This window comes from Prosopis cineraria, unplaced genomic scaffold, assembly GCF_029017545.1.
Source record: "Prosopis cineraria cultivar Desert tree isolate PC_DT_omini unplaced genomic scaffold, ASM2901754v1 PC1, whole genome shotgun sequence".
Classification (NCBI taxonomy): Eukaryota; Viridiplantae; Streptophyta; class Magnoliopsida; order Fabales; family Fabaceae; genus Prosopis; species Prosopis cineraria.
In genome coordinates, this window is record NW_026555332.1 from 15329737 (window position 1) to 15348780 (window position 19044).

General features: G+C 32.1%; 1 protein-coding gene across 1 annotated transcript in view; it reads right to left on the bottom strand.

Annotated features, from left to right (window-relative positions):
* LOC129318453 (uncharacterized) overlaps positions 1 to 14531 on the bottom strand; it is a gene marked incomplete at its 3' end in the record, with an annotated part of 39328 nt that extends 24797 nt beyond the window's left edge. The window contains exon 1 of the mRNA XM_054963259.1: positions 14154 to 14531. Coding sequence (XP_054819234.1) covers positions 14154 to 14531 — 378 coding nt within the window. The remainder of the gene's footprint in view (positions 1 to 14153) is intronic.
* Positions 14532 to 19044: the final 4513 nt, after the last annotated feature.

The window sequence follows — 19044 nt, forward strand, 5'->3', positions numbered from 1 at the left end:
CCCAATTATCATAATTAGATAATTAAACTATCCAATTAATTTTATTAACTCTCAAATCAAATTTGGAGATGTTACATGAGACCTGTTCATTGACATGTGTTTGGACTTACTCATAGGCAAGTCTAGACTTTGCTTAAGGAGTGTTCAAAGTTTATGGAGTGTTCAAGTAGAGTTAGTTTTTTGCTCAAGTAATGACAGAAAAGACCTCATTTCAAAATCAAGAAATACAAACTATTTTTTTAACATTGATAATGGATTGTTGGATTTTTCTTTCGATTTTGACATTGATAACCCAAAAACATTATACTAATCAAAAGTTTAGGATACCAATTTTTCCTTTAGAAAAACCTTCCAAGGCAAAGTTGCTCTTTAATCATGGTAAGAATTTTTCAATTAATGGTCAACATCTACTAGTGCAAAATATAATCTTAACTACAAATTTTTCACCATAGTTTATCAAAAAATTGTGGTAAAATAAGTTCAAGTGGCAAAAATGTAAAAAGATAAAAAATCTAAAGTTTATGGCGACAGACATACAACCCAACTATCGCCATAAATGATTTTACAAGACATTAAATAAGTTACTTAATTAAAATAAATTATTAATTTAATTTTTAAATCTAAATTATTAAGAAATGAAACATTGTATGAAATAGACATATTTATGGCCACAATTATATGGGAAGAGTGTGGCCATAAATATATGTCAAAACATTTATGGACCTGTCGCCATAAATGTAGCAACATTATTACTATTACCATTAATACTAATTTTCATTAAATTAGTATTATTGCAAATTAGTATTAATAATTTTTAAATATTTAAACGTCAAGGTGTCTGAATTCAAAAATATGTTTGAATTCAAAGATATTTATTCACTAAATTAGTATTAATAATAATACTATTTTATTTTTATAAATATATATATATATATATATATATTAATGTGTTTGAATTTGGGTATATTAAATATGCCTGAATTTTAGACAAAAAAATTCAATTAATTAATAACTAAATTAGTATTCAAAAATTTTAATTAATTAAATTTTAAATATATCTAAATTCAGATATATTTAGTCATTAAATTATTATTTAAATTAATATTATTTTCATTTGTATAATATTTAATATATATATATATATATATGTTTAATGTGTCTGATTTTAGGCATATTAAATGTGCCTAAAATTAGAAACTTACGAAAATAGGCTTACTTAACGCCTTTCACCGTGTGTCCAATTTCAAGCATATTTAATGTGCCTAAAATCAACACTTATGGGGACAGGCATATTTACCGCCTATTGTCGTAGGCTTCTTAATTCATGCACACTAAATATGCCTGAATTCCATGGAAAAAAATTAATTAATTAATAATTAAAATTATTATTCAAAATTTTTAAGTATTTAAATTTTAAATATGTTTGAATTTAGACAAATTTACATATTAAATTATTATTAAAATTAATATTATTTTAATTTTTATAAATATTTTAATATATATATATATATATATATATGTTTAATGTGTCTTATTTTAGGCATATTAAATATGCTTAAAATAGACACTTATGGCAACAAGCGCCAATCATACCTGTTACCATAAGTGTGTTCGATTTCAGGCATATTTAATATGCATAAAATTAGCACTTATAGTGATAGGTGTGCTTAACCCCTATCACCATAGGCTTCTTAATTCAAGCATATTAAATATGCCTGAATTCTATGCCAAAAAAAATTAATTAATAAATAATTAAAATTATTATTCAAAATTTTTAATTATTTAAATTTTAAATATGTCTGAATTTTGACATTAAATATGTCTAAATTCAGACATATTAAATTTAAATTATTACTAAAATTAATATTATTTTTACTTTTCTAAATATTTTAATATGTATGTGTGTGTGTGTGTGTTTAAGGTGTCTGATTTCAGGCATATTAAATATCCTTAAAATTGTATACACTTGTGGCAACAGGCACTTGTCATTGTAATTGTCTAATTTCAAGCATATTTATTATGCCTAAAATTAGACACTTAAGGCGAAAGGTAGGACTAGTGCCTGTCACTATAAGTGCCCATTAATTTCCTTAAGCTCTTTCTTTGCCACCATAAAGTTTTTTTTTTCCCACTCATTTTCCCTTAGCTCAACCCTTACTCGCCCTCATCTATCTATAGCTCCCTCGTCTGCCTATAAGTTGTGCCGTAGCTCCAGCTCCCTAATCCACTCACAGCTCATGCCATAAGTCCATTTTCCTCATCCACACACAACTCGTGTTCCAACTCTAGCTCGTCTCAGCTCCCCACACCTTGTCCGCCGTCATTGCCTATAAGTTATTGTCTCCTCCACCTCCCCATTCCCCCAGCACATTTCGGCACCACCTCCAAGTTTTTCCCCCTATTTTTTTGCAATTTATTATTATTTTATTTTTGCAATTTATCATTTTTTGCAATTTATTTTTTTTTGCAATTTATTTTATTTTTTTAGCTTATTTTTCATCTCTTGCTTGAAATTTTTTGTTTGGATTTTGAAACTTAATTTTTATTTTTTCTAATTATAATTATGCATATTTTTTAATTGTAATTTTGTTAAATTTAATTATAATCTATCATGCCTTGAGTTTAATTAGTTTAAATTTTGTATTGAATCTTGGAGAATCTTTATTTATTAAGTTGTTATGCAATTAATTTTTTTAAATTGTAAAATGTAAATTATTTGGTTGAAACATTATTATTATTTGTTAATTGTGTGGTTAATTATATTTTATTAGTAGATAATATCATGCATTGCATTTAATTGATTGAAATTGGTTGAAATTGGTGACTTATTGGAAATCAATAGGCTCAATTGGAGGGTTTAGTGCTCAAGAAATCTCAATTTATAAGTCATTATGCTATCAAATTTTTTAAAATTTCAAATCATAAATTATTGGTTAATATTTTAATTGAGTAATGATAAATTGTAGTTGGATAGATGCTTTGCGGACAAGTGACAAATACAATAGAGGGGAGATTAATTTTTGGAATTTGCAAAGAATAATGCTCCTAATGATAAAGGATTGTTCTATTGTCCTTGTGTTAAATATTTGAATGGGTTGTGACGAAGTCCTATTGAGATTAATGATCACTTAATTTATTTTGGGTTCTATAAAGCATATACATAATAGGTATTGCATTGTGAATCTAGAAAATGTAGTGTGCCACAAGATGTAGATGATGATATGGATTATTTTGGTGATCAAATAGAGAATATGTTATATGATATTGGCATTGAAGCTCTTGAGAAGGTGCACAAATATGATAGCTTGTGCAATGATTTAGAAATTCCTTTGTATCAAGGGTGCACAAAATATACAGGACTAAAAGTGGTGTTGAAGTTGTTTAACTTGAAAGCAAGATATGGGTGGAGTAATAAGAGTTTCACAAAGTTGCTTAGATTATTGAAAGAGATACTTCCAAAAGGTAACACACTTCCCAATAGTTACTATGAGGCAAAAAAATATTGTGTCCAATGGATTTAGGGTATAAAAATATACATGTTTGCCCCAATGACTATATATTTTATAGAATTGATTTTGAAGTATTAGATGCACATTTGGTCTGTAAGGCATCATGCTACAAAGCAAAAGAGATGGATGGTAGTGATGATTCCATTACTAAGAGGCCTCCAATAAAGGTGTTGTGGTATCTTCCTATAATATTAAGGTTTAAACGTTTGTTAGCTAATTTAAATAAGGTAAAGAACTTGAGATGGCATGCTAATGAGAGAAAAATGGATGACATGCTTTGGCATCCAATTGATTCTCCAAAATGGAAGGAAATTGATAAATTATTTCTTGAATTTGGCAATGAGTATGGAAATCTTAGGCTTGGACTGTGTATAGATGGAATGAATCCTTATGGTAACCTTAGTAGTCAACTTAGCTTAAGGCCTGTTATGTTAGTGATTTATAATCTTCCTCCATGATTGTGCATGAAACACAAATATATCATGTTGTCTTTGATGATTTCAGGCCTTAAACAACTAGAAAATGACATAGATATTTACTTGGCACCATTGATTGAAGATTTGATGATACGGGAGATAGATGTGGAAGTGTAATTTATATCAAAATGAGTCTTTCAAGCTACGAGCTATGAATTTTTGCATGATAAATGATTTTCCTAAATATGAAAACCTATCTGATATAGTATGAAGGGGCATAAAGCACGTCCTATCTGTGAAGAGAACACATCCTATCAATAATTGAAACACAAGAAGAAGATAGTGTATCTTAGTCATCGAAGATTTTTGAGATGTGAACACCCTTATCACAAGAAGAAAAAAAAAAGATTCAATGGTTATCAAGAGTATGATAAAGCTCCAGAGCCATTAACAACAGACTTGGCATATGAACGGGTTAGAGACATCAATGTGGTATTTGGTAAGAGTCAGAAAAAAGAAGCTCGAAAGGATCAATGGAAGAAGAGGTCTATATTTTTTGATCTCCCATATTAAAGCACCCTTGAGATGAGACATAATCTTGATGTGATACATGCGGAAAAAAATGTATGTGATAGTCTAATTGGAATACTATTAAAAGGTTGTCCTTCATACTATTGGGAAAAAGTCTTCACTCTCATAATGAAAACGATGAAACAAGTTTTGGCATTGAAGAGATTCCTTCTTTTATGCCAACCAACCCTTGTTGGATGTAGAAGATGATGATGACATCTATGACGTTAGAACTAATCATGATGAAGGCTTATAGGAGAATTAAAATATATTTATAATGGTAATATAATATTAGTGAATTTCTTTTATCGCTGTTGTTTTTTTTTATTCTTTCATTTTTTATATTAGATTAAATTTATTATATTTTTTCTATCAATATTATTTATCTTATTTGTTTGAGGAGAAATATGGAAAATCCTTCCAGCAATAGCACTAAAAAAGCAAAGCCTAAAAGAGGTAAAAGAGGGGTCACATGATTAACTAAGTTGGCCCAAGTACATGGAAAGATTTATCTTGACTTTGATGAAAAGGGCTAACCAATTGATAAGAAAAGAGGAAATATTTTTAAGAGTTTGTAGATCTTGTGGCTTGTCAAAAAATTAGCATTTTGGAGGAAGAGTAGGATGATGTAAAAGAAAGTGATAGAGATGATATTTGGGAAATAATATTGGTATTTTTAATTGCTTTACATCATAAATACTTTTTATTTTGAAATATATGTTGTCACTAAATTCATCATTGGCGTGTTATTTTGCAAATTACATATGACATAAAAGAAACTCCATTTTTAAAGGACAAATGGCTAAAATATGCTTGGGATTGATGGAGGGACTTTAACTCTAAACTTACAAGAAAATATGTGTTTTCCAAAAACGACAATGAAAATGATGATAATGACAATGATGTCAGTGTGGAAAAACCTCGAGAAAAGTATCTATTCATTGATTATGGCATATAGATGAAATTTGTTCATAGTAAACACGATCCTAAAATTTTGGTAAGCAAAAGAAAAATATCATATTAAACTAGTATTATTAAATTTTTATTTTAACAAATGTTTTTCATTGTTTGTTAATAGAAAAAAAGTCAACAGGGTCAAGAGCATCAAAAGAAAAACCTATACAACAATAGTATGTCTCAAGGAGGGTATACATATGTTTATGACATAATGACTCAAGAGAAGTGGGAAGCGAAAAGACAAGCAGCAGGGGTTGATAATCTTGAAAAACGCTTTTCCTCCATCTCCTATTAATTGTGCACAAGCATGGAAGAGAGGACAGATGACTAAAAAAGGAGAGTATATTTCCACAAAAGATAGAGAAGTGGCCAAAAAATAGGTAAGTATTTCTATAGTCAATATCTCAATTATATGATTTAAATCTACTAATTGCATTAGTTGATTACATATTTTAGGATGCTCCTACAAAAGCATCCTTTCAGGGGACCTTTGTATCTACTGGTAGGAAGGATATATTGGCCACAGCTTTAAGGACTAAAGAGCACCCTGGCCTTGTTAGGGGGTTCTAAAAGGCATGGGCATAAGACAATATTTTGAACCACCACCTTGTCTTAATCTTGTACCAATGCAGCAAGTACAAATGATGATAGTAGAATGCAAATCAAGCATCATGATGGAAGCACAATCAATGATTAGTAATCTCCAAATGCAATTGTTACTAACTACAAGTACACGGGTCGAAGCAACTAATATAATGAAAGTAATATATCATTCTCTTGAGGATTTATTCAAAAACAATGATCAAACAAAAGATTAAGTAAATTCAATCAAGTTGAGCCACACAAAGTTAAGTGAAAATTATTTTGCAAACTAAACTAATACTACAAAATAAAGAAAAGTAATTGATTTAAAAACTTCAAATACATATTGGGACCTAGGATTATTTATCTCCCTTGCATTTCTTAACACCAAAATTACCTTCTCTCATAAATGCTTTTAATAAAAATAAGTGCTAACCTAAGGTTCTAAAAATACTTAGATAAACTCTCTCAAGTCATGAACAAGTGTTTAGTTAAATTAATTATTCAATCTCTTGTTACAATTAATAAAACTCAATTTTAAACACCAACCCTAATGTGGCTATGCAAAGATAGCAAGTATATCTCTATCTTACTAGCAAAACCATCCATTCAACATGTAAATATTAAGTTCTTGTACTATTCTACCCAAGTTCTACACTCAACCTAGCCCTCTCAAGCATCAATTAAATGAACCTAATATCTAAATGGTGTCCAATCACTTAGAAGCATTAAGGAAAAAGTAAAATAAACACATAAATATCATTAATCACAAAAAGAGACGAGGAACATAATGTTAATCCATACAAAGGTTCAAAATAATCCTTGAGAAAAGAGTTTAGCTACTCATAAACATTAAAATGCTACAAATACATAAGATATTCATAGCCATTACAAGATTACAAGAAGAGAAATGGAGAAGAAGCAAAGGAACCAAAGAAATGGAGCCTCAAATCTCTGCAAAGCTTTAACTTTTAGACCCAACTTATCTAAAGCTCAAACCCTTGCACGACAAATCTCTCAAAGTGTCTTCAAGTGTGTAGAATGACTTTTGGGTCAAGCTCTCTGAATATAAGTGTCCTACCCAACCAATTTTAGACTTAATAAATGTAGTGTTTTTTGATAGTGGCGAAAGTCACAAACGAAAGTCACAACTTTAGGATGACTTTGGCAGTTTTACACTGTTTTTGTAGCTAACAAAAATTATTCACTTTGTGCTTGATTTCTTCATCCAAAATTCTTCCAAAATAATCCACAAAGTTCTATAAATGCTTCTAATCAAGTCTTTAACCAAAATAACACAAAACTAGGCCAATAATATCAAATCAAAGCCAAGAAAACAAACCTAAAACAAAATTCACATTTTCCTAATTCAGGCAATAAAACATATGCAATTGAGCTAAAATAGATTAGAGTCTAAGGAAAATGTGATGAAATAATATGAAATTCTAGAGTTAACACACCCCCAAACTTAGACTTTTACTCATCCTCGAGTAAAACAAACAATAAAACAGCTAGATTGATAAATTATCCATTTATTATGCATGTATAAAAATATTCTCACTAGCTGCTCAAGATGTATATCAAACAGGATAGCAATGGAATATAAAGGAATGCCCAATTCACAATTTAAGATCATACTTTCCAACAATTTAGAAATGTGTGTGTGTGAGACCAAAGAATGATTTTCCTGCAACTATCAAGTCAAAATATAGCAATTCAACATGTATAAAATAAGCTCAATATCAATACTTCATATGCCTAAACTCTTCATCTCTCTCCACTAAAAGATCACTTCACATAATCCAAAATTAATGGGACTTTGTAAGCTTTTAACATGGCTAAAAGTTTTAGGCTGATTGAAAGAAAAGGATCAATGGAATTCAAAGAGCTTGAGATAAATGACAATGAAAGACAAACCATTTCATCCTTGCTAGCCAAATACCTTCCCCCGAACTTATCTCAAAAATCATTTCTTGTACTCTAAATTTAACGATATTGAAACTCTTTTTTTCATTGCATTTTTTCATGTATATTTCTATTTTTCACCTCCTTTAACAACTAAATCAATCTTCCCCACTAACAATAATTTATCACTTATCTCAAGAGTAAGGTAGTTCATGGTTTTTTTAAGTTGTAGAGGTTAGGGTCTCATGTGAGTTTCAAAAAGAAGATTCACATGGTTTTCAATTCAAGACTCAAAAGGGGTTCAGGTAGGAATAATGCAATAGGCAGGCTTGAAAGGCTCAAACGCATTTGAAAAAATGCCTAAATCATTTTTTTGGATATCAGGCGAAGTGATTAAAATGCCTCAAGAGATTCTAAGATAGGTTTTAGAGTCTCTCAATTGAGAAAGAAATTGCACATCAACTTCCCACAAAATTTCCTAACAGAGGCATTCAAATCATTGTTTGATTCAAAAGTGCAAAAAAATATTCACAAATTATCGAAAAACAAGCCTTAACACTATAAATCAAGCATGCCAAAATATTGATCACAACTTTCTATAAAACATACAGTCTAAGCAACATTCTATCTTTGGATCACACATCAGTTTAATAGTTAATTTCTCAATCTAGCTCAAATTTCAAAAAAAAGGAATATTAAATATCTAAGTTTTAAAATTGAATTTCATGTCAATTCAACTAAAATAATACTCCTACCCTCAAACTTAAATTAAATAATGTCGTCACTATCAAAAGGGCAAAATAAGGGTCCTCTCTCATGCCACTTAATAACCAAAAAAAAAGTTGCATGAAAGGCTCAAAAATTAAAACCTGTAATAGTATACTTGAAATATATCCATAGGCAGTTCAAAAATACAACTAACTATGCCAACATGTGCAACAGCAATCAAGTTGTCATAGAATAATTAGTTGCAAGAGATTAGTTCAGGTATCATAGATTAACAACAAAAAGATCAAAGTTAGCCCTGCACAAAAGATATCAAAAGGCAATGGCTAACCATATTTACCTAAAAAGAGATAATCAACAGCTAGTTAGAATTAAAAATAAAAATAAAAGGCAATAAATATAAGAAAGGTGAAGCTAGTCAGCGAAAGTGTCTGAATCTTGGTCAACATCAATATTGGCCTCTTCTTCTCCCTCTGGCGAGTCCATCTAGAATCTTTAATGCAAGAATAGCTCAATGTGTTAGATCTTGAACTCAATCCGATCAAGCTGGCTCTGAAGGCCTTCATGCATATTCTGGATGAGTGCTATGAAGTTGCTCAGTATAGGCTCAATATGAGATGGATCAACATGCCTCATGCCATCCGTAACTTATTCTGGCACATCTCTTAGTCTCTCAAAACATCAAATTTCTTTGTTATTGAACTTTAGCAAAGGAGGGAGCATAAGATCCTTCGGGTAAGTGGAAACCTGCTTTTCTAAGCACACTTGAGTAATCACATGTGAGAATCCAAATTCTTGCTTGCAATATCTACTTCTGGGAAACTTTTGCATGTACTCAAACATGATATTTGGAAAGTCGATAAGTTGCCTCATCATCAAAGTATACAAGAAGGCAGCTTGATCAATAGTCACATTACTCATATGGATCACGAGGATAACATTAGATGCCAAGAAGTGCCACTATAAGAGTTGTCCTATTCAGATTACAATGCAAAATGCTCTTGGGATTGCCATAGGTGTCATATTGCTAAATATTTTTGCCAGGGAGGCATAGCACTCAGACTACATTATCAAATCGTAATTGATTTTGTCATTCTTATAAATGGTATATTGGCACTCTTTTATTGTAGAAAGGTTGCACACCTTTTGAAATGTGTCCACAGTGATCTCAACCAATTTTCCCCTTATCTTAAATCACAATGTATCCTTATAAGCAGCATAGGCATAGTAGACTTTAACAAGCTATTAAGAAGCATGGCTCTGTTCATGTATGAGGCTAATGGCATGATAAACATCATACAAATCGTTGTAAAATTATTCAGACCATTTCAAAGGGAAGGGTCTTTCTTAGACTATTTTTCGCTCCTTTAAATATTGCTCAAGATAATTTTGAATTGCTACAGTGGTAAATCGGGCTTTATCCCATCCCGATGCCTTGGAGCTTTCACCAACCTTAATAACTTTGGCTTTTTTAGAAAGTGAGATACTTTTCTTACTCATTGCCTGCATAGATGCCCACAAAACAACAAACTGAGACCACAAATACAAAAACAAAAATAAACCCATAAATTAGAATCATAAGAACACAATGAATTTAGCATAGAACTTGCCCATAAATTCAAATATGAGCTGTGCCATATAACCAAACAAAAAAGACTCAAGCCTAGTAAGAATTGTGAAGGCTATAGAATCAAGATCCAAGCCTAATAAAGGCTATAGAATTATGAAGAACTAATTTAAACTCCCAAAATGAGAATTGTACATAATCACAATTGCAATTTTGTTGCCAGAGTAAATCATAAAAATCAACAAAAACATGCCTCAACAGTCAAAAATTCCCAATAAGCATCTCCATTGTGTTAGTTCAAATAATAAAAGTAATCAACAGAGCAAATGCAATTCATTCTCATCCAAAATTCAATCTGTAGTAGAGATTTGATTCTGCCTTTTGATGCCTAAGTTTTCCCCATCAAGAATCCCAAAAACAGAATTCAATCCAATCTTAGATAATCAACCATTAGCATTAAATTCTAGAGTGAATGCACTAACATCAAACCATTGTTAAAGGGAACCTACAAATTGGAAAATCACTCCACTAAATAATGCATTCAAATTCAAATCCTTCCACATTAAGTGATTGACAGTTTAGAATCAAATCAAAATTTAGCAACCAAATCAAAATTCTAGAGCTTAATGCAAAATTTTCAAGCTAACAAAACCTCATAAATACAAAGAATTTGGCCATATAGTATACCTCAAAGCACAAAGAGATAATAGATTCAGGATAGTAAGTACAAACATAAAAAGGAGAGGAATGAAGAAACTCAAAATAGTGAGCTCTATAACATAAATTATGAGAGCAATTTTAAACCCAGCAAAAGCATAAATCAGAGCTTTACTTAGAAATAAAAGGATATTTGAAATTTATAATAGCATAATGCACATAACAGCAGCTAGGCAACGACAAGATTCAATATACTTGAATCTTAAAAAAGAATGCACATTTCAGGTCGTGATTTACAAACAACGCAGTAATGGATTTGAGAAGGAAAGAGATGATGGTAAAGACCTGCTCAAGAATGAAAATCCTAAACCAAGGAGCAGGCTTATGGCTGCGAGCAGGACAATGGTGAAGATGATAATGAACTATAGCTGACAGGAAGAATGAATGAGACGTCTATGAGGATTAAGTGAGATGAGATTCATTATAGCAGAAGCATCCTGAAGCTCCATGAATAGCTATTGCAGAAAGGAAGAGACAGTAGCAAAGGCAAGGGCGATAGTCATGGAGTTACGGTAAATAGTGAAGGTAAAAATGAAGTGTAACTTTGTGACTGAATAATCGTAGAGATGAGTTATAGCTCAAATGAAAATAGAAAAATGAGGAAGGAACAGTGGCTACTGGAGAAGGAAAGAAATGCCATGGGTGCTGGTGGTGGACTACGGTGGAGGAAAATGAGAAGCAGAGCAGCTGCGATTGAAGCTCGTGAAGAAGAATAAGGAGACGGGCAAGCTAAGGGTTTTGAATTATGGGGCTAAATAAATTAAAAAGAATTTTTTTTTATTTTAGCTACAATATACAACATATAAGGAAAAAAATGGGGGGAAAGACAAATTTAAGACTAGGGAAAAATCTATGCTTGAAATTTTTTTATTTTTTTTAAGCTGTAAAATGCAACAGCATTAATGAAAGAGGAAGAAAAGAGAGAAAAAAAATCTATTAATATTATATATATATATATATATTGGAAAAATAACCCCACAAAAAAAAATTTACAGGCCCAAAGTCTGACTTTCAAATCAAGCTTAAATCCAAAGTCATGACTTTCATCTTCTCTGGACCTTATCACAACTTTTGTCAGAACTTTTATGACAGCAAAATTCTGCAGCAATCTGTTTTCATAAATTTAATATGTTCTCCCCTTAAAACCTCTCCCAAGCACTATGTTCATCCAAATCAATCTATAACCATCATTCATCAACCATAAACAATTTTATTCAATTAAAATGCAATCAAGCCCTAAAAAAGAACCATTTTTTATAGGAATCAAACCATATAAATTTGCATTCACTTCAATAAGCCCAAAATAAATTCTAAGACAATTTCATAATCATAAAACAACTTAAATAGCTTAACTTTCCTGAAATTTTCCCTTCTCTTGGAATCTTTTAGTCTTTTGCCATATTTCTTGCTTCACCAAAGGCTCACACTTCCTCATATCTTCATGTTAACCTACAAAAGATAAAAGATCACACATAACTTCACCAAAACAACTAAACTACAAAGGAAAAATCAAAAGATAAGGCTTAGAGCTTGGGTTGTCTCCCAAGTAGTGCTTGCTTTATAGTCATTCAACCTGACTCTTATCTTCTTCAAGAGATATCAAATTTCACCACCCCAATAATGCTTCAATCATTGCCCATTGACTTTAAATCTTTCTCCTTCAATGCTCTCTAACTCAACAGCACCATGATTGAAAGCTCAGACCATAATGAACGGTCCTAACTATCTAGGCTTGAGTTTGTCAGGAAACAACCTCAATCTAGAGTTGTACAAGAGTACTTTATAGCCTTGCTTAAATGTTTTGCATAGAATTTTCTTGTCATGCCATCTTTTTATCTTCTTCTTGTATTGCCTAACATTCTTATAAGCATTAAACTAAAATTCATCAAGTTCATTTAGTTGGAGAAGTCTCTTTTCACCTACAGGCTTAAAATCAAAGTTGAGCTTTTAGATAGCCCAATAAGTACTATGTTCCAACTCTACGAGAAGATGACATGCTTTCCCAAAAACTAGTCGATGTGGAAACATACCGATAGGATTTTTCTGAGCCATTCGATAAGCCCACAATGCATCATCAAGTTTGATGGACCAATCCTTTATTGTCACTCCTACCACCTTCTCAAGTATCTTCTTGATTTCTCAATTAGAAATCTCAGCTTGCCCATTAGTTTAAGGATGATAGGCAAGTGTGACCTTATGCTTGATACTATATTTCTTCAAAAGATATTAAAATTGGTTGCCATCACTCACAATGGCTCTAGGTGCTCCAAAGCAGGTAAAAATATGCTTCTTCATAAACTTAAGCACTACTTTAGCATCATTGGTGGGAAACGCCACTGCTTCAACCCATTTTAAGATATAGTCTACAGTAATAAGGATATATTGATTGTTAAAAGACATGAAAAATGGTCCTATAAAGTCTATGCCCCAAATGTCAAACAATTCAACTTCAAGCATGTTATTGAGTGGCATTTCATTCCTTTTAGATATGTTACCCATCCTTTGGCACCTATCACGCTTCAATACAAAGTTAATACATTTTTAAATGAAGAGGGCCAATAAAAACCACTTTGTAAGATTTTAGATGTTGTCTTGTCACCACCAAAGTGGCCTTCATAGTCAGAAGAATAGGAACATTTTAGAATTTCTTGTTGCTCACACTCAAGAACAAACTTTCTAATCATTTAGTTGGCACATTAGCGAAACAAATAAGGTTCTTCCTAAAAATACAACTTAGCATCATGGAGAAACTTCTTTTGATAAAACTTCAGCTCAAAGGGTAAGATGTCACAAACAAGATAGTTGATAATGTCTGCATACCATGGTGGTTGAATGTTGTCAACCTTGAAGAGTTACTCATCAGGAAAAACTTCATCAATAGTTACAGTAGATTCAAGTTAAGCATCAGTACTCAATCTAGAAAGATGGTCCGCTACTTGATTCCCAGTACCCTTCCTATCAACATCTCCAAGTTAAATTCTTGTAGAAGTAGTACCCATCTAATTAACCTTTCTTTAGACTCCTTTTTACTGAATAGGTACTTCAAAGCTGAATGGTCGATGTAAACTACCACCTTAGTACTATAAGATATGATCTAAACTTGGTAAAGGAAAACACTACTGCAAGTAGTTCTTTCTTAGTTGTGGTGTAGTTTTCTTAAGCATCATTAAGTGTTTTGCTAGTACAGTAAATTGAGTGAAGTACTTTTTCTTTCTTTTGATCGAGCTTAGCATCCATGGAAAAATCACTAGCATCACACATCACAATGACAAACAAACTCCAATCAGGAGCTATCATGATGGGTGCAGACACATGTCTTTTCTTCAACTCTTTAAATGCCTTCAAGTGTAAATCATCAAATTTAAATTCGACATCTTTTTCGAGAAGAGTACAAAGAGGCTTGACTATTTTAGAGAAGTCTTTGATAAAGCGATGATAGAATCCTGCATGGCTAAGAAAGCTCCTCACACCCTTAACATTAACAAGTAGAGGAAGTTGTTCAATCATAAAAATTTTTGCTTTATCAACCTTTAAGCCATTCTTGGAGACTCTATGGCCAAGAACTATGCCCTCCTTAACCATGAAGTGGCATTTTTCCCAATTCAAGACCAAGTTAATCTCTTCAACATCTTTTTAATACATTGGCCAAGTTGATCAAGCACTCATCATAAGAATCTCCAAAAACTGTGAAGTCATATATGAAGACTTCTATAGTGTGCTCAATCATATTAGGAAAAATTGCCATCATACACCTCTGAAAAGTAGTTAGTGTATTGCATAACCTAAAAGGTATGCACTTGAAAGTAAAATTTTCATAAGGAAAAGTAAATATTATTTTTTCTTGATCCTCTAGAGCAATGGCAATTTGCTTATAGCCTGAATATCCATCAAGAAAGCAAAAGAATTCCCTTTCAATGAATTTATCAAGCATTTGGTTGATAAAGAGAAGAGGAAAATGATCTTTTCTTCTGGCCACATTTAGCTTTTGGTAATCCATACACACTCTCCAACCAATAAGAATGTATGTAAAAATTAGCTCATTGTGGGTGTTAGCCACTACAGTCATGCCTCCCTTTTTTTGGAACGCATTGGACTTGTCTCAACTAAGAGCTATTAAAGATAGGATAGACAATGCCAGCATCAAGCCATTTTAATATTTTCTTTTTCACAACTTCCTTCATAATTGGATTCAATCTTCTTTGACATGCAAATTGAAGGGCTAATGCCCTTTATGTTAGCAATAATTCACCTAATAGCTCTTTTGTAAGCTTTCAAGACTTCCATAAATTAGTCTTCTTATTATACATTCAAGTCCACAACAATAATCACTAGTAAAGTGTTGTTGGCTCCTAAATAGACATATCAAAGATGAGAAGGTAATGTCTTCAACTGAAGTGATGGTGGCTCTTCAATAGAAGATTTCAAAGATGGTCTATCTAGAGAAGATAAATCTAGAGATTCAAATTGGACATGATTTCTAGAATAAACCAATGATGCATTCATGATAGCCATATACTCTTCTCCATCTTGAGTCTTTAATTGAGCCCCTAGTAATAAGGCTTTCAGAAAATCATTAGGAATTGCCTCATTGAAATCTTCTTGTGCAACTTGATTAAGCATATCAACAAAGAAACATTGCTTAAGATCATTAGGAGATTTCATCAACTTGTGCATGTTAAAAGTGACTTGATCATCATCAACCTGCATAGTAAGCTCACCTTTTTCAACATCAATCAAGGTTCTAGCGGTTGCCAAGAATGGTCTTCCTAAGATAATAGAAATATCACAATCCACCTCACAATCAAGGACAATGAAGTCAACCGAAAAAATAAATTTATCCACCTTTACAAGAACATCTTTAATAACACCATGTAGATAAGGCAAGCTTCTATCCACCAATTATAAAGTCATAGTTGTTGGTCTAGCTTCACCCAACTTTCATTTATTGAAAATAGAAAGAGGCATAAGATTGATACTAGCATTAAGATCACATAATGCCTTACCCAAAAATTTATTTCCAATATGACATGAAATTGAGAAGTTACTGAGATCCTTCATCTTTTGAGGTAATTACTTGATGATATCCTTACAACTCTTAATTAGAGCAGCCGTCTCAAACTCATTAAACCTTTTCTTTTCAGAGAGCACATCTTTCATGAATTTAGCATATTTTGGAATTTACTCCAAGGCTTCCATAAAAGAAATGTGATATGCAATTGCTTGAACATATCAAGAAACTTTTTGAATTGGCCATCTTCGTGTTGCTTCCTAAGCCTTTGAGGAAAAGGTGGTGGAGGAACATATTATGGCTTGGCCTCTTATTGCTTTTTCTTATCACCAACCTTTTTGGCTTTATCATCACTCTTTTTCTCTTCTTAATTCTTCTTTGAGTTGTCACACTCTTCAATCCCAATTTCTTCATCAACCACTCCATCATTAGCAGCCATATTAGTAGCACCATTACTCATACCACTTGCACTTGGCATTAGAACTTTCAATAATTACATCACACTTCTCAAAGTGATTGCCTTGCATTCCATTTTAAGATTTAGAATGGTGTCACTAAGGAGATTTCTTCTTGACATAGCATTCATTTGTGAAGCCAATTACGCCATTTGCACTTCGAAATTCTTAATTACAGTTTCATGAAGACAAAGAGTTGCCTTGGTTTCAACTATTGTAGACTCTTGATTACTCAAGATTTGTAATAACATCTTCTCCATTCTAGATTCCTCTTCCTTCACCAACATTGGCTTTAGCAGAGCTTGAAAACTTAGAGGGTGAGTTGGCTTGACATTAGAAGAAGAAGGTAGATTTAAAGAATTTCCTTGACTCTATAAAAAGTTAGGATGATTCCTCCATCCTAAGTTATATGTTTGAGAGTAAAGGTTGTTGTGTGAATTTTGAAACTTGCCTATATAATTGATAGATTCAGTGGAAATCAAGGGGGAAGTGGAAATTAAAGTAGGATTAGAGATTCAGAGGACTAATTGGTATTTTGATTGGTTTATGTGTTGTATGAACAGATATGGGTGATAGAAGTGTGTTTTGGGTTGAAGCAAGTGTGTGTGGTGAGAAGAAGTCTCATTGTACCACACACCATGGCTCATGCTTCATGTGCCATGACACATGGACCAAAATTTGCCTTCATAAGTCATGAATTTTAAAAAATTTCAAAAGAGAGAATTTGAGAAACACACGAAACAGAGAGAGAAAAAGGGGTAAGAAGATAGGTTAAGTCATTTTAGAGCAGTGTAAGGTGATTCAAATCGGTAACTTGCCAGGTAAGCTACGTATAACTCTTACCTTCCATTCTACATAAATTTCTCTGAAAATGAATTATAGGGAAATTGAATCAGTGGAATTTAAGGGGTTTGATTCTTACCCAATAGTAATAAAAAGGTTCTTGGAAGTTAAATTAGAGCTTTATGACTGGTTTAGAGTTGAACGATAGAGCTTTGAACCCGGAGGCTCAATCTTGGGTCTTTAGAGAGAAAGTTAGGGCAAAATCTGTCTTGAGTAAAATAAGACCGGTTGATGTGATGTAAAGTAGTAATTAGGTAGTTATGGACTTATAAAGGATAAATGGAAAAGAGTTTACAGATGAATATAGCCCTAAATAATAAAAATGAGTTTTTGGTCAAAATGGGTTAAATGACTAAAATGTGCTAAATGTGTTCAGATTGGACTATTGGGCAGTGAGTAGAGAATGGAAGCTTGAGATAAGCTTGTACGATAGTAAAAATCCATAGGTAACTTTTCTAGTGAAAGAAGAGTTGAGATAATCGAATAACTTTATTTGTTTGACTGTTTATTGTAACTGTATGCTAATATGCTAAATAATGCATGAACTGGTTTGAATTGAGCATGTTTTGTGGCATTAAAATTGTGTTTTACAATGTAAAGTAATATATATATATACATTATGTATAAGAAAAAGTTAATTATGAAAAGGGAACCTTAAATAGTTCAAGAAAGCATGATCTGAGTGGTGGTAGTTCACCCGAGTATAAAGGATGATAAAGACTATATGACAAAGTTTTCTTAGTACCTTGTTAGGGTGCGGTGTTGGAAACAATTCTCCTTAGTGCTTTGAAAGGTGCTACGTTAGAGAAGATCTCCTGAGTACCTATTAAGGTACTATGTTGGAGATGAGAGATTTCTTAGTATCTTTGTGATACGGGTGGGAGTCAATGACGCCCCATTGTATGCATTGGGGGAAAACTATAGTCTATATTGTGCATTAGAACATCTTTGGTCGGGTGATTCTACCACTATAGGTGAGCTCAAGACTAATGAAATTGTACATTAGTCTGAGATGAACCTATGGTTTCATGTCGGGGTGATTTGGAGGGCTGGTTAGTAGAGATCATGCTAATATTTTATGGTATGATGAAATATCTTGAGATAGCATGGAATCTTTAGGATTGATGAAAAGTAAAAAATAAAATGTGATATGATGTAAATACTACTTTATGAGGTTTTAAGGGTATATTATATTTACTTTCATATTGTTGCATGTGATAGTTAATAAGAGTGAGTTATTCTGTTACTGATATTTCTATCTCATCCCTATGGTTACATGTTTACAGGACTGAGAAGTGAGTAGGCTAAGGGAAGAGAGTCTGGACTGGCTTGAGTTGAGAAGCCGTGTACTCTAAGGTTGTGTAATGAACTGAATTGAAATATTGTATATATAAGTGTATATGAGTTGCCATAGGGTTGTATGCCTATATTGAGTTGAGTTTTGTGAAATCAAGCTCGAATTATGTGTATATGTGTTGTTTGAGACAAAAAGGGCTTTAATTTGGGTATGTCAGTGTTGCAATAATTATGTGTTGGTGAATCTTAAGCCAAAAGCCAAAATTATGATGAAATGAGTAATTTAGGGGCTAAGATTGTATTTTGATTATGGTGGGTGAATCTTAAGCTAAAAGCTAAAATTATGATGAAATGAGTAATTTAGGAGCTAAGATTGTATTATGAATAGGATTACATATGTATGACTTGAGAAGTAGCCACGTAGGCTATGTTATGCCAAGAAATGGCATAATTTGTAAAATTAGTAAATTGTAGAAATTAGCCGTAGAGGGGT